General features: G+C 50.1%; 3 protein-coding genes across 3 annotated transcripts; all 3 read right to left on the bottom strand.

Annotated features, from left to right (window-relative positions):
* Positions 1-1,085: 1,085 nt before the first annotated feature.
* Positions 1,086-2,906, bottom strand: EAH_00014190 (DnaJ domain-containing protein, putative; the record flags this gene model as incomplete). The annotated part of the gene is made up of 1 exon (XM_013391318.1): positions 1,086-2,906. The coding sequence occupies one exon, from the start codon at positions 2,904-2,906 to the stop codon at positions 1,086-1,088; it is 1,821 nt and encodes a 606-aa protein (XP_013246772.1).
* Positions 2,907-4,443: 1,537 nt separating this feature from the next.
* EAH_00014180 (KH domain-containing protein, putative) lies at positions 4,444-8,287 on the bottom strand (the record flags this gene model as incomplete). The annotated part of the gene is made up of 2 exons (XM_013391317.1): positions 4,444-4,905; positions 5,519-8,287. The coding sequence occupies 2 exons, from the start codon at positions 8,285-8,287 to the stop codon at positions 4,444-4,446; spliced, it is 3,231 nt and encodes a 1,076-aa protein (XP_013246771.1).
* A 4,614-nt stretch (positions 8,288-12,901) lies between these two features.
* Positions 12,902-14,887, bottom strand: EAH_00014170 (Rhoptry kinase family protein ROP17, putative; the record flags this gene model as incomplete). Its single annotated transcript, XM_013391316.1, has 1 exon — positions 12,902-14,887. One exon carries the CDS (start codon positions 14,885-14,887, stop codon positions 12,902-12,904), a length of 1,986 nt encoding a protein of 661 aa, XP_013246770.1.
* Positions 14,888-15,529: the final 642 nt, after the last annotated feature.

The following is a 15,529-nucleotide window of genomic DNA, read 5'->3' as shown; positions in this document are numbered from 1 at the left end:
TTTAAATTGTATTAAATTACATATTTTAATTTTATATTAAACTGCGCAGGGACGTTCGTCTCTCCTTTTATTATGTCTTCTTTTATTTCTGTTTATTTATTAATTATTATTTATCCTTTTATTTCTGCGGCTGCCAGACTCCCTATCTTATTATTTTTCTGCTGCTGGTGAAGAGCAGCAGAAGCAAAGAAGAGATAAGACGAAGAAAACAACGACCAACTTAAGGCAGCAGTAGACGCTCAATAACTGTCAATACACCGCAAGAAACAAAGCAAGCACGTGCTGCATAACTCCAATTAATAAACTGTCTCCCTGCACTCAAATTTCTTTTGCTTTCCTTCCGCTGCTGTCTCCTCAAGAATTTGCAGATTGCCGCAGCAGGCGCTCTCCACTGTCGGCTGTCTGTGCTGCTCTTTTGTGTTTAGTTCTAGCTGCCTCCTCTTTGCCCTACATATAAATATATATATATATATATATGTAAATACATAAATAAATAAATATATATATATGTATATATGTTCTATTGAATTCGTGTGTTTCTTCGTGTCTCCTATCTTCTGCTGCACCTCCTCCTGTACTAGTATTCGCTCGTTTGTTTGTTTGTTTGTTTGTTTGTTTGTTTGTTTGTTTGTTTGTTTTTCACATTGCTACGTTTGCTGCATGTTTTCTCCCTTATTCCCTCTAAACCATCAACCCCAATTCTGTTGTACAAAAAAAAATTCAAACGGCTTAATATTTCTTTAGCCTGTCGATGCAGCTGCGGCCTTTTGAGGTGTACGTACACCTCAAAGGCCGCAGCTGCATCGACAAGCTAAAGAAATATTAGCTGCATACCTTCTATTTTAAGTCTACATTGTTTTGCCTTCCCAGCATAATGCAGCAGCAGTCTGCATGCACAGCCGCCGCACTGGCGAGACCTGAGAAGATCAGTCAAAGACTATTATAAGCACTGCCTGTTGCTGCTGCGGCTACTGCTGCTGCTACTGTTGCTGCTGCTGCTGTTACTGCTGTTGTTGTTATTGCTGCTGCTGCTGCTGTTACTAATGCTGCTGCTGCTGCTGTTACTAATGCTGCTGCTGCTGCTGTTACTGTTGTTGCTGCTGCTGTTTCTTGCGGTGCAGCTCTCCGAATGCAGCAGCCTCAAGCTGCTGCATGCTCATGCTGGCGGCGACTTTGGAGCCCCCTACCCACTCCCAGCCTCTGTCGTTCTCTGCTTCTGCATGCTGCTGCTGCACCTCCTCCATTCCCCTGCTGCTGCAGCTCCTCACGTACTCTAGAATAGAAGCAGCAGCGCCGCTAATCGGCTGCGCAGATGCTGCTGCAGCACCCAACCCAAAGGCAGCTGCAGCACTGGTCGCCTCCCCGAGAGTCATCGACCCCCTGCTGCTGCTGCTGCTGCTGCTGGGATTAGGCTGACTGAAGGTGCTGCCATTGAGGGTCGGCTGCTCCGCTGTGGGAGCAGCCGAAGGGTGTTCGCCTGGTGGAGCAGCAGCAGCAGCAGGAGGAGCAGCAGCAGATTGAGCAGCTGCTAATGCCGAAGCGAACGCACCAGCTGCTTCTTCTGTCTCAGCGGCCAACTCTGCAGCCTCCCGCAGGTCGTCCGCCTCGTCGTGTTGCTGCTGCTGCTGCTGCTGCTGTTGCTGCTGGTCTGATGCAGCAGCAGCACTTCGCACCTTCTGGAGCAGCAGATCAAACCCCTTGGCTTTGTTAGCCAGCTTCACAGTGAGTCTCTCCGCTTGGCTGTTTGCTTCCTTCTTGCGCTGTCTCTGCAGCAGCAGCGCCGCCTCAATCGCCCTCTCCCGCGACGAGAAGGAGACACAAGCGAGGCCTCTGCTTCTAGAGAAGAGGCACAAGTCAACAGCCCCATGGGCCCACAGCAGCGCGCATAAGGAAGCAGGAGTAGGGGCATCTGCTGCTGCTTCTCCTGCTGCTGCTGTTGCTGGTGTTGCCGCAGCCTCTGCGTCTCCTGCCTCTCCTCCTTCTGCTGCTGCCTCTGCTGTTCCTGCTGCTGCTGCTGCCTTTGCTGTTCCTGCTCCTGCTGCTGTTTCTGCTGTTCCTGCTCCAGCTGCTGTATCTGATTTTATATCTGCTGCTGCGTCCTTAGCAACTGCCGGTGCACCGGGTTGTTCGTGCTGCCGATTGCATGCGCTTGCTGCTGCTGCTTCTGCTGCTGTTTGCTCTTTTGGAACGCTCCACTGCAGCACAACAGACCTGAACAAGATATCCTCGAGTGTCTCCTCCGCCCCTGTCTCTGCGCTACTGCCTGCATGCGTTGCATGCGTTGCAGGCATTGCATGCGAAAAAGAAGTGCTTCTTTGCATTTGGTGTTGTTGCAACAGCTGCGCCGAGTGTTCTCGGAATGTTTCTTGTATTTGTTTCTGTCTCTGTTCGGTGTGGCGCTTGATAAAGGCAGCATTCTGCTCCCTAATTCGCTGCAGCTCTTCTTCTTGCTGGTTGACTCGGGGTGTATCATGACGTGCTGCTGATTCTTTTCTCTCTAACTCTGCTTTGAATTGCTGCTTCTGCTTGTCTCTCTCGGTCCAGCGCAGCCGCTGCTGCTCGCGCTGCTGCCGCAGCCCCAGCAGTGTTCGGAGGTGCTGGTGGTAGGCCTCGCGCTGCTCCGCACTTGAGAGAAACGCAAACGCCAAATTGACTACTAAGAAAGCAGCAGCAGCTTCTGTTTCTTTACCCTTGTTCTTATCCGGGTGCGCCTTCAGCGCAGCCCGTCTGTAGGCAGTGCCAATGGCCTTGGAGCTCAGGGCCTCACGAGCGGCAACAGAAGCTTCATCTGCTGCTGCTTCCTGTACAGTCAAAGGCTTTCCTTCCGCTGACGCGCACAAACCCAAAACGCTGTACGGACACTTACCCCCCAGGCCCGCAGGCAGCTGGCCCCGCGACGCGTCCATTTTCGTTGTCTTTACTGGAGATGATTCGCTGAATTCATCTCCTTAAGTTCAACTCCTACAACAGATGAACAGGCCGCAGCTAAAGCCGCAGCTGCATATCGTTGTTGAAGAGGAGCACCTGCGGCGGATAGGTGCCGTTTAATAAAAAAGAAGTGAACAAGGAGGGAAAAGATGAATAAGAGAGAAAAGTTCCCACTAAAGAAATAACAATGGAGAAAACCTCAAATCAAGACCCAACGCATCTTTACGCTTGATTTCTGCAAGTCTGTTCCGAAACGCCGTTGAAGAAAATTGGGGCTGGGCTGCGGCCATAGCGGGAGAGCCCCAGAAGAAAGCAAACATTTTTCAGCAAAAAGGAATAATCAATGCAAATATTGTTAAATTCAGACGAAAACTTAAAAGGTTTAGTGAAGGACTTGTAAACTGAAAAAACCCCGGGAAGCAACACCACCTTAGCAACCAGGCATACTGCACATACACCACAACATCGAACTCTATTAGTGAGCAGGTAACCATCCATACACATAATAATAATAATAAACACCTTCTCCAAGATGTATAAAAAGATGTATAAAGAAATAAATCTGATTAATAAATGAGTGGTTTAATTTATTGTCTTTGTCCATAGTTCGCATTGCTGCTGTCGCTGATAGGCATATTTCGCTGTTTTCCTTGCAAAACTTAGTCTCCCCTCTCACAGAGTGTGACTAAACAAATTATATGCAGACAATTCAGCTAGAGTTATGCGAAAACACCTCTGAAGTGCCGCAAAAAAGAGCGCGTGGTTGGTGTTGCCGCGGCGGACAGAACACCGAGCAGAAACAGCGCTCTGCCTCTTTGGTACTGTTGTATGATACTAACTATTGTCAGCCTGGCTTCCAAAGGAAATGAGATGTATGAATGATGATGACGGCTCCTTACAGCGTCTGCGCGTGGGAAAGTATGCGCATGCACGGATGTATCTACCTGCTAACATGGTAGTTTGTTCTGACATACATATTTCAAATATTATATAGAATGGATCACCAAATATTTGTTTGTGCATGCACTGTGTGCACACCACAAAAGCCGAGTTGGAAATTTGACAGAAACGGCAGTTTGGTGGATCATCTGTGCCAATGGTTGCAGTGTACGTACTGTCTATATGCCTACCGAAAAGATGTTGAATTAAACTGTGCAGGCGGCTCCTGCAGGCACCAGTTGTTCCTTCTGCCCTTCTCGATTAGAGTGGTTACTGCTACAAGGAAATAATATTATTGATAGTGGCAGGGCGACTATGACGGCAAATGGCGCATGCATGTAATGCATGCAGAACATGCAATGCATGCAATATGAGCAATGCATGCAATGCATGCACTTTCTCTGCGCCATAACAGCAGGTACACCCGCAGCATTTCATAGGCCCGCGGCCGTGCACCGTGTTGCCCCTGAGTCTCTGCACCCCCCAAATACTAACAGTGCCAAACTCAGCCCTCTGTTCTCAACCTGCAACGATAATCTTTCGATAACAAGTATATTAATTATGCAATAGAAAGGCTTAGAAAGCTTCATTCATCAGCCCCTCGAGCAGCGGGTCTCCGTCGTCCGCATCCATGCCGTTATCAGGAGGAGGAGGAGGAGGAGGAGGTGCGCCCGAAGCAGCAGCAGCAGCAGCGGGGTCTGCATGCGGCATTGTGCCCGAGGGTCTGGGGGGAGGCGGAGGCGCAGAGCCGCTGCTGCTGTAGATTTCGACGTGGCCAGCGAGCCTCTGCTGTTCATACTGTTGAATCTCTCGCTGCTGCTGCTCCCACTCATCCGCAGCGCGAGGAGGAGAAGGCAGCCGCACGCGAGGATCATTTCCAAGGGCCTGTGCTGCTCTCTGAGCTAAAGCAAAGCTCTTCGAAGCTTCAGGTGTAACTGTAGGGTTAGATGCAGTAACAAACGAGACAGGAGCGTCATAGTTGGGGGTATATCCGCTCTGGTGCTGCCCCATCGGGCCCAGCGGTCCCTGCGCCGCCGCCTGCGCAGCAGCAACTCGCACAGCACTAAAAACCCTAAACCCTAAACCCTAAACCCTAAACCCTAAGCCTTAAACCCTGTGCAGTATGCTCTAAACCCCAAACCCTCAGCCTGATGCTTCAAACAATAAACCCTCAAACACGAAATTCATCTACACACAGATTAAAGGTAAAACAAACATATAATAACAACAGCAAAGGAACGAGAAGAAGATGCAGCGATGCAGCAACAGACAGCCTGAGCTACTACGATGGCTTGAGGAGACAGCAGCACAGGGGAGGGGACACTCCAACGGAATCAAACAAAACAACAAAGACAAACAATTAACTCTTGCAAACAAACAAACACAACAAGACCAACACTAACACAAACGCGACAGGAAGAAAGACGCCGCACACAGAGACAGAAAGAGACATATATATATATATATATATAGACAAGCAAAAAGAGGGAGACACAGAGCCGGATAGATACACGAGCCAAAGCAGCAGACAGTACACCATAAAGAGAGATAATAAGAGAAGAGGCGAGTTAGAGGAGCGTCGAGCAAGTAGAAAAACAAGAAGAAAGACGATTGCAAGTAGAAAAAGCAAGGGGGAGAAGGTCTGCCTGACCTGTTTCATATTTTCTAGCCTTTTCACAGCAACATCAGTGGCGCCTCCTCCCACTTTGTTAGAGACAGAAAGAACCCCCTCTAGTACAGCGCCGACGATATTGGAGTCGAGCTGCGCGTTCTGCTGCTGCGTCTCCTGCTGCTGTTCTAGATAATCATACTGTAGCTCAAGCATAAGCACAAGGCTTGGGTCTGTCTGTGCAATGGTGCTGATAGCAACGACCGCCTGATGGACGCCCTGAGCCATACCGTGGATTGCAATAACTCTTTCAGGACAAGGGCTCGAGTTTCTATCAACAGTTATTCGAGTAAGAGTTGCTTCGCGGATCTCTCTTACTCGAACACCCCCAGGCCCTATGACTGTAGGACATACGCTTGTAGGCACTACGAGTTTAGCATACATTTGATCGTAAGGTAAATTGGGGTGTACCTCCTTGCAGCGCTCTAAGAGAGAGATAACCCCTGTGCTGATGGCTTCAGTTGAACCCGACATAAGCAGCAAACGGTCTTGAGAATCCGGGAACTTGTTCTTCGAGGACAAGACATGCATGCTGCAGCCGCATTCTTCTGCAACTTTTGTAATAGTTTGACTGTTCTCTCCAATCAAAGAATTCGCAAGTGCAGGATCAATCAGCAACTTCATGTGGAAGGGCCCTGGTAGAGATACAGGTCGTTCGTCTTCTAGAGGCTCTTCCTTTAAGGCTTCCATATTCATACCCTCTTGCAAGACTCCTGTCTCAGCCCAAGAGGGCATCTTAAGCTTATATCCATGGCCATAGCTCTGGTGTACAGACTGTGATTGATTAGGATCTGCATGAATATACGGAAGCATCGCTTTAATAGCAATCGTCACTTGCTCCAAAGGACCTAATACAGATATAATTCGTTCATGGGGGTTAGAGGGCACCAGCTGCCCTGGATGGTGTGAAGGGGTTTGCTGATCTCTATTGCTTATTTGAATTCGAGTCCCGGTGAAGCTTGCTAATTGACGAATACGCTGTCCTCCAGGCCCGCAGATAAGAGCGCAGCAAGTACTCATTGCACTCATACGCCAGACCATAAAGTTTGCGTGCCCAACCATAAGACAAGCAGCATATACCTTTTCAAGCACTGCTAACAGAGCTCTATCGGTGTCTTGAGGTTCTCCGCTTATTACAACAATACGCTCCGTGCAAGGAGGAGGTTCCGGGGGAGCTACCTTAACTTGTACTGCATATTCTGCTTCAAATTGACTTATTATGCTGCCGTTCGAACCCAGAAGCTGTGCAGCCACAAGGTCGCTCACAAGCACCTTGTGGTAGGCTGGCCCTTGCATAAGCACCGCTCGAGTGTCTCGCATATATTGCAAGTTGCTTATCCTCGCTAGTTCATCCTGAGCTTGACTAATAAGTGCTGCTTTAGCAGAATCCGATAGATTCGGAATATTAGGGGCGACGCTCGCTATGCCGGCCTTTACGGGTTCTTCTTTAGGGGGTATAAGGATACTTGCAAGTGCTTGCATTGTTGATTCATCAAGATCTTCTTTCCCTAGGAGATCTTCTAGCCTCTCCTCCTTCTCTTCTTGCTCTACCTTCGGCATGCAGCTGTCGTACTTGAGATTCATATGATCGCGCAAATCTTTTACCTGCTGCAGCAGAGTAATCAACTCGCATGCTGCTGCCTGAACTTCACTAAGGTTTCCCTGAAGAGTCAGCAAACGCTCGCGGCCTCCTTGTTTCTTCATGTCCTTCCTATCGCTTATATGGAGGCGGGCCCCCCCTAGCTTGCGTAGCTTGCGCAAGGGTTGATCAGCGCTGCTTGGGGTAAGCAGACAGACAGGATTAGGTGCTATAAAGGTAATGCTGGAGCTTCTGCTGCTGCTATCTCGGTGCTTCCCAGGCTCTGATATTCTCTCTAACGCTTGCCGCAGCATCTTGTGCAGCCCCTCCTCCTGCCCCTGCAGAAGCAGCATGCGGCGGTTTGTCTCTGGGAAGAATACATCCTTAGCAGACAGCCGGCTCTTACATCCGTGAGACTTAGCCAAATTCAGCAAGCCCCTATTGTCTACACCTAATAGAATAGACACGTCGCGCTGCTGGGGCAGCAGCTTCACATAACAAGGCCCCTCAAGATCTGGAGGGAACGGATCCCCAAGGGTATTCTTCGTTGGGTCTGTAGTGTTCACCACTGGAGGAGGCTGAAACGAAGGACTTCTCTCCCTCTTACGTTTCTTCTCGTTGCTTCGGCTTTTGCTGCGGCTGCTGCGCGCACGCTTCCCCTCCTCGTGGCCCTTGCTAGAACTCTTTGCCTGCTTGCTGCTGCTGCTGTGGCTGCTGCTGCTGCTGCTGTGGCTGCTGCTGCTGTGGCTGCTGCTTTTGCTGTCCTTTGGAGATGTGTGGGTCTTGGAGTCAGCACGAAGCAATTCCCCCTCCGTCTTCGTCTTGCTGCTCGATTGCTTGTGCTCATCCTTGCTCCTGCTCTTGTGCCCGCTGCTGCTGTGGCTGCTGCTGCCGTGGTTGCTGTGGCTGTGGCTGCTGCTGCCGTGGCTGCTGCCGCTGTGATTGCTGCTTTTATGTCTCCCGGAGTTGCTGTCGCGCTCCGCATTTGCAGTCGTGCTGCTGCTGTTCGTAGATCGGCTCCCCGAGCTGCTACTGCTGTGGCCACTGGACTTGTGCTTCTTTGAACTGCTGCTGCTGCTGCTGCTGCTGCTGCTGCTGCTGCTGCTCGAATGCTTGTCCTTTCTGTGGGAGCCGCTGCAGCGGCCCCCAGACGACGCCTCCCCCGAGCCCATTGCAGCAGCAAGCGCAACTCAGCACTCTTTCTACAAAAGTAATGCCTGTTGCTGCGCCTGCTGTCGGCGGCGCTGGGAATTAAAGGAATGCGGCGTTCTGGTGTCTAGATAGCTGTCTAATGGCCAGCAGCAGATTCGTTACCTAGTCGATACCGACTACTGTCTCCTCTCCAGAAGGCCTCGAGCTCGCTGCATCTCTGGCTTTTCAAAAAGCTCTGTCATGATGTACTGCGCCTTCAAGGGGCTTTGGAGAGCCTATCCTGCTGCTGAGAATTCTCTCCCTTATGCGTGTTTCCCTTTGTTGCTGCTGCAGTCAGGTGGCGCTGCACTGAGTCCTAGAGGAAGAAAGACGAAAATCGCCGTAAAGAAAATCAAATGAAAATAGGATGCAACGAGAGGAACTCCAACAGGTTACACTGTCTGGATGCTCGTGGGGGTGTTGAGGACACTAAAGGCGAAGGCTGGTAGCGGCTTAAAAAGGAGAAGATCAGCCGCTATGATGCATTCCTGACAAAACAAAATTAAAAAAAAGACCATTTTACAGTAGAAAACACTCAAAGCACCGACATTTAGGCGCATGCTACCTCCAGGCCTTCGGGGTCCTTGCGCTTCTGCTGCCTGTGCATGCCGCCGAACGCAGCCCCGATCCTTGTCGTCAATTTAAGCTTGGAACTTTGACAATAGTGTATTAATTATTTTTAAAAAGATGATGAAATTAATAAACATATCTTAAGCTTGTCTGGAGAGGTGTCTGTTCCGCAGTCTCGAGTACGCAACGCCGCCAGCAGGCGGGCAGTGCGCATTCATGTGTTCATGCAGAGTACTTGAATTTTGCTGTTTTCCCCCTTTTCAATGAACAAAACCCTGATGAGAGCCTGGATCTCCTTTATGGTTTGATTATGTTGGGGAGAAAGTAACGAACAATCGGCAAGGAATACTATATGAGTGTTATATGCTGCTCGTCAGCGACTTTTGAACATTGTCTAATCTCAATGGTTGTTACACACGCGCAGCTGCTCCTCCTCTGCAGATTGTAGACACACGATATGTCTGTGCCTGGTAGCGTGGGCGGTCCCTCGTCGTTATGAAAGCAAAGTGCCACCTTTGTACAAGCCCTATGCAAAGTTGATGCGTGCATGTCTACTGGAGTGCAGGCTGCCTACTACGTGCAAAGCACGCGCTTAACAACTGCCTACAGTGTTAGTGCATGCACCAAATATGGCTCGATTGTGCTTGCACGTGGGGATGCCATGCAGCATAAGTTGCATTTAGGTGTGGTGCATCGCGCGGCCCGTCTTCGCACTAGGCTCAGGCGCTTGCCCGCTGCGCTAAGGATGCCTCGGCATATCAGGGGAGGTCAGTTGTCTTTGGAAAACTCTTACGTAGGGCCCTTGACATGATTGCAACTCACGACAATCCTCGAGTAAGATCACGAACTCTAGTTTCACTTGGTAGCATTGCTTGCTTCTTCGGGACAGGTGTGCCCAGCGAAAGCCACCGCCACAGCAGAGCGGCTTGGTACATAGCAGTTACTACCGAGATGCTTCACGAAAAAACATTGTTGGATACTCTCCCCAGATCTGCATCAATGCCTCGGCATTTTTTTCCCCGCAGTTCGTGGAGATTGATATGGCTAGGCACTTTGATGAGGGAGTGACGAACGGCTGATGGCGTCGTCCCGTTGAAACCAACTCAGTACCTGCATCCCACCCAGAGGAACATGTTTCAGCAACAAAAACCACCCATGAAAATTGCTTATGCGTCTGCCGTTCGTCCATACTGTTCCCCGCTCTTCTTGTTCAGTATTTCCGTCTCCAAAATGCACCCGAAGGGCTACAGTTGATATTTGCATTCTCGTTATTAGAAGAAAATGCATGAAATTGGTGGTTAGATCTCAGCTAAGGTTTCGCTGTTCGCGAGCACAGCTGGACCTTATGTTGGGGGTTTATTCCCAGGTAGGCAAGAAGACAGAATATAGCAGAACTGAGAAAACTTAAACAGGCGAAGCTGTCGAGAGAGTGCTACATCGGGAAGTATCAGTCCTTGGTGGGCAAAAGTCCAGTGACGGACTCAGAACTTTATATATTCGTTACTCGCGGCAGCCCTGTCCCACGAAGACGGGCAATGTGTAACTGCGTGGGCCGCGGAAGGGGAACCGAGGGGTGAAAGGATTGACCTCGCAGATGTGATGGATAACGTATCCATCAAATTGAAGGGAAAAGGGCGACACTTCCATATCTTCTTCCTGAGAAGGAGCACTCCCGGTTTAGAAAATGATCATGACACGGAGTCTACGGATGTCCGGGAAGTGTGCGCCAGCCCTCCTCAACAACAGATGGAAAAGGACAACCCACAACAGCCGGGGAAGTCGGCACACGAACAGCAGGAGAGATGTACCGAGCCGCGCATTTACTTTTTTTAAATGAGCATAGCAGCAAATAATTCCAGACTGCAGACGAATGAAAACTGTGACGTAATTCGACAAGCATGAGATCGAGAAGCGTTGGCGACGGGACAACCAAAGTGATCAGTGGAACGTGTCCGTTTGTCATGCAAACAACTGGATCCTCAGAATTTCGTATGCCAGCAGCAGCTGCTGGACCGAATCCAGCGGAGGTAGAGGCCCTCCAGTGATGGCCGCTAGTCCTGTGCGCTCGCAAGGGCGTTCAAAAGTTCCTCGATCTCGCGTCGTGCTACCGCATCTGCATTTCCTGATTCGCTTGCATCTCCGCTCCACTAGAGGGTCTGCATAAGTCCAAACAGCTCATTTGGATGGAAGGCGAAGCCGTCGGAAGTCCCATCAGACGCCTGAGATCGTCCCTAAGGCTCGGGCCCCCCTGATTTCGGCAAACCCTTCCTCCCAATAACCGACGCAAGCGAGACAGCATTTGGGGTGATGCTCCCTGAGCGAGTTAACAGCTCGAAAAAGCACCTAATAATCGTCTGCCGGTCACACCATCTTACGGAAGAAGAGCAGAAGCGTCTGGTAGTTGCGCTTGCAGAGGGAGTTGCCCAATTATTCATTGATCACATCTGGAAGCTCAGTGGTTCTCCGAATTTGAAGTGCCTTTCTGTAGTAGTGGTGCTTACCACTACTACAGAAAGGCACTTCAAATTCGTTAGCGGATCCTGGCACGAACTTATGAAGCAGCCGCGTGGGATTGAAGGTAGTTGGCCCCGAGGCATGCTTTTCTCGGGGACTTGCCAAGAGCCGCATCGCACATCAGCCCCTCAATCAATGGCTGTCGTAGGAGGCACATCCTTCTGCCTTTGAACAGACCAACCTTACACCACGTGCTACGTACGTTCTCGTGTTGCAACTGCGGCCATGGTGGCTTACTGCTACCGGACGTGCTTGAATCAGAGCAAATATTTTTCTACACCCCCAGCAAAAGACAAGTCTGAATACTCTGAATGCAATCCCGAGTAAGATCAAAAACAAGGGGCAGCTATGGCTCCGTTGTTGACGCGATATAGGGTGAGGCTTCGCAAACACGTACGCGCGTGCATTAGCCCTTCGGCTTGCAGCCTCAAGAGAGTTCCTTAGTAGCACGATACAATATTTTGGACAGGAGGGATCGAGGCATACGAAGTGCAGTCTGTTGGCGCGGTTCTTCTGTATGGGGCCAACTATGATCATACAGAAACGGGCTTTGGGCATGCCAGCTGAGCCTGCTGGTAGTGATAGCTTGGTGTCAGCCTGTGGCACTGAGAATATGGATATACTTTACTAGATGCAAGCCCTGGGACAGAGCGACGGCTTGCTCTCAGGCTGCGTAGCACATGTATGGAGCCTAAGAAGCTGATAACGCATGAGAGTGCAACACGCCTTGTTGCAACTCCTACTACAAAGCAACTTCGCCTGCGAGCATGTCCAAGTCTTCTTTGGATGCATGCGTTAATACCATTCGCAACTGTTAAGCAGGCTCTTGGCCCTCATTTAACAGCTTCTGCAAGTGATGCATGCAATACTAACTTAATACAGACCATGCAACATCTGACCTGTAGAGTACCCAGCACAGAAGGGGTTGTTTGACTTTGCACGCGGGACATACAAGAGAATGACTGCGAAAGTCGCTGGAAGTGTATTGCCAGTATTAGAAGGTATTAAGCTACGGTCAAGAACAAGCAAATCTGTATTACAGTAGCCTCGCCTGCGTCGGCGATGGAAACAGCCGCACAGCCGCATCCACCACATATTTCAGCTTGCCTTGCCTTTTGTTTGAAGCGGATGGAAAAGGCAAAGCTGAATTTTTCTGTTCTTCTGCATAAAAATGCGAAAAAATTTAGTTTGGTTTAACTGGTTTGATCACACAGACGTCAGCCATCTGCGGCTCCGAAGAGACAAAAGTTTTTGCACCACTTTCAAATAAAACGATTCGAAAAGGCAATAGCGAAGTATCTCCGCCAGAAAAAGTATAAAAAATATCGCTCACTGTTGGGGAAGTTGAAGCATAAGGCAGCTGTGCCTTCAACGCTATTGTCTTCTTTGTCGCAGCGACCCGACAAAAGTTTCACCTGACACCTTCAACTTTCACCCTACCGAAAAAGTTTACGATTGGACAAAGGACTCATTGTTGTTGCTTGTCGTTGTTGCCATGCTGCTGCAAAAAATTACGGGCTTCCTGACGGCTGTTGTTGTTGACGGCTGTTTGCAAGGGGTTTCGGTTCCCGCAAGTGGCTACCAACGAATCGGTAGCCGCCACTGTTTGTAGGGGTGAAGATGCTAGCGCTCTGTTGCTGAAAGCTGCGCGCTGCCGGCGCCTTCTGCCGCTTAACGAAGACGTAGCTCGACGAAAGGCTGGCGGGCCTACCAGCTTCTTCTGTAGAAGCCGTTGACGCTTCCGAGAGTGGCTCCAGCTCTTCTTCCGGTTCTTTGAGCGGCAAGGTTTCTTCTACTTCAGTCTGCATGCCTTCTGCCCCCGGCACCTGCAGCGCCATCGCAGGATGAGATGCGAGAGCTTGCTTCGGCGTAAGACGGTCTTTGGGGTCGGGTTTGAGGAATTGGGTAATAAGATTGAACACTTCCGGGGGCATGATTCCTGCACATTCTTCATCGAATACGATGGTTTGAAATGGCTCCTTGTGGAGTCTTTCCATTTGTTCAGCGGGGGGAAGCTTGCGGAACTCTTGAGAAAATGGGTAGCCTGCACACCAGATTCCGTATATCGATATGCCGAGCGACCAGGAGTCCATAGTAGGCTCTGCCCCAGCCGTTCTGTCTTTCTGCAGAACGATTCTCGCCACCTCAGGAGCAGCCAAGGCCGCAGTAAACATGATAGGCACTACAGGTGATCCAAATGGCTTTACGCCATCCAGGTCCCCCGTCAGTACGCTTCCTTTTTCGGTCACGAGGAAATTCTGCAGCTTGATGTCGAGGTGAACCAAACGAAGTTTGTGCAGATCGTTCACTGCCCGCACAACCTGCTGCGTGAGGCTCAAGAGAACATTCCGATCTTCATCTCGCGTAGGCAGCAGAGAAGCAGTCAAATATGACAAATCCCCTCGGAGCAACGGGTACAACACGATTGCATTTAGGAGTTTCCCCCTGGTGGGCAGTTCCATGACAGTGGAGGTCCAGCGCTTCACGACGATGCAGAGGGGAAAGGCGAGACGGAGCCTGTGGGAAGCTGTCGCTGCGTCCATGTCTGAAGGCAGGTAGCTTAATATATTAAGCTGCTTACGCACGTTGTTCATTGTGTGCTTTTCTGTTCGCCCGATTTGAAACAGTTTTCCTGCGTATTGCGCGCCGTGGCTACTGGTGAAGGGAACAACAAACCCAAAGGCGCCAGCCCCCAAGGGATATCCTCTTTTAAGGACTATTTTTTGGCTGAAGTCCACGCAGTCGTACTCGATTTCTTCGTTAATGGGGAAAAACAACTCCAACTCTTGGTTCACCTTATCCAAAAAGCTAGTCTTTCGCACGCGACCTAAACGGGAAATGGCCTTGGCCACGATGGGCGACCCATTGCCTCCGATCTTCGTGTCCTGCACCTCGAGAGAACAAGACAGCTTCGGGTTGCTGAGATACTTGCGCAACTCACGAGTTGCCTTCAACGCAGCTGAACCGATGGCCACAAATGGGCGGCTAAGTGCCCTCAATACCGACATTGCGCTGCTCGTCTGCTCAGCGCCCCCACTTTTCCGTTGGCCCGAACCAGGAGGCGAGAAATCATGCAATTGGGCGAGGGAGGCGAGGTCGCTGCTGCTGGTTTCCTCATGAAACTCATTTTGCTCTTCCGCTAGCGAGTCGTATGGCACCTCCCCAGCGGGGGCAATACCATAGGCGTCCGCTCGGAGAGTTTCATAGAAGTCTGAAAACCCGTAAGGAGAGATTTCAAATTCAACTTGTGTGTCTATCGATGGCCCTTTGCTGCCCTCCGTAGCATCTTCGCCAGCTTCATCGACACGAGCATTAAGTACTGTTCGTCTGCGTCCTTTATCCCCAACAAATTGGTTACTAGTCAAGCGCTGGCTCTGATGGGAACCAAGCAAGAGAAAACTGTTGGTTGTTCTCGCCTGTGGCTGAAGATTCGCAGTGACGGCGCTCACGGCGAGCACTGCTGCTCCAGCGCACAAAAACCTCATCTTCTTGACCATAACAATGAAGATTCGAGTTGTTCGGAAAAATTGATTGGGACCACTTTGCAGTATAGTGAATAGCAGACAGATATAAACATGTACGTAAGTGCTCGATGAGCATCTTCCGCACAAGCACTCGGAGACCAGCCAGCTGCAGCAGCCCAGATGCCCGCTGCCGACACGCAAGCCATGGCTCACCGAGCACTCAAGCCCCTTGCTTTATCCACCCTTCAGAAAGAATTGATTTTAAACAGCATTTCTATTTTGTTTTGAGGCTATATGAGGAGGAAGGAGACCAAAGAGCAGCTCGCACTTGAGCGCTTGGGGCGGTAAGCCAGTGGTCTGTCTGCTCGACAGTGCAACAGTCATAAATGCAGACAGTCCTTCACAGTCCCTTGAGCGTGTTCGTCATGTTTGAGTCTTTGTTTATAAAGAAATCATTGATATATTTCAGCCGAACGTCCTTTTAAAGAAAGATTATTGACTGCAGTTTGGGTTCATCACAATCACACCTGAGCGTTAGTTGGCGAGTTAGTGACCTGCATACACGCTCTGCAACAGATAGTGCACCCTACCTTCAATGGCAAAAGTACATAATACGTTTTACTAGTCGTTTTATTAGGACAAATTCATCAAGCATTGAACCTACGGGAGTGCCCA

The sequence above is a fragment of the Eimeria acervulina genome, genomic scaffold (assembly GCF_000499425.1).
Source record: "Eimeria acervulina Houghton genomic scaffold, Eah_scaff82, whole genome shotgun sequence".
Lineage (NCBI taxonomy): Eukaryota > Apicomplexa > Conoidasida > Eucoccidiorida > Eimeriidae > Eimeria > Eimeria acervulina.
Note: the sequence above shows the minus strand (reverse complement) of the source record. Positions and strands in the feature narration are given on the sequence as shown.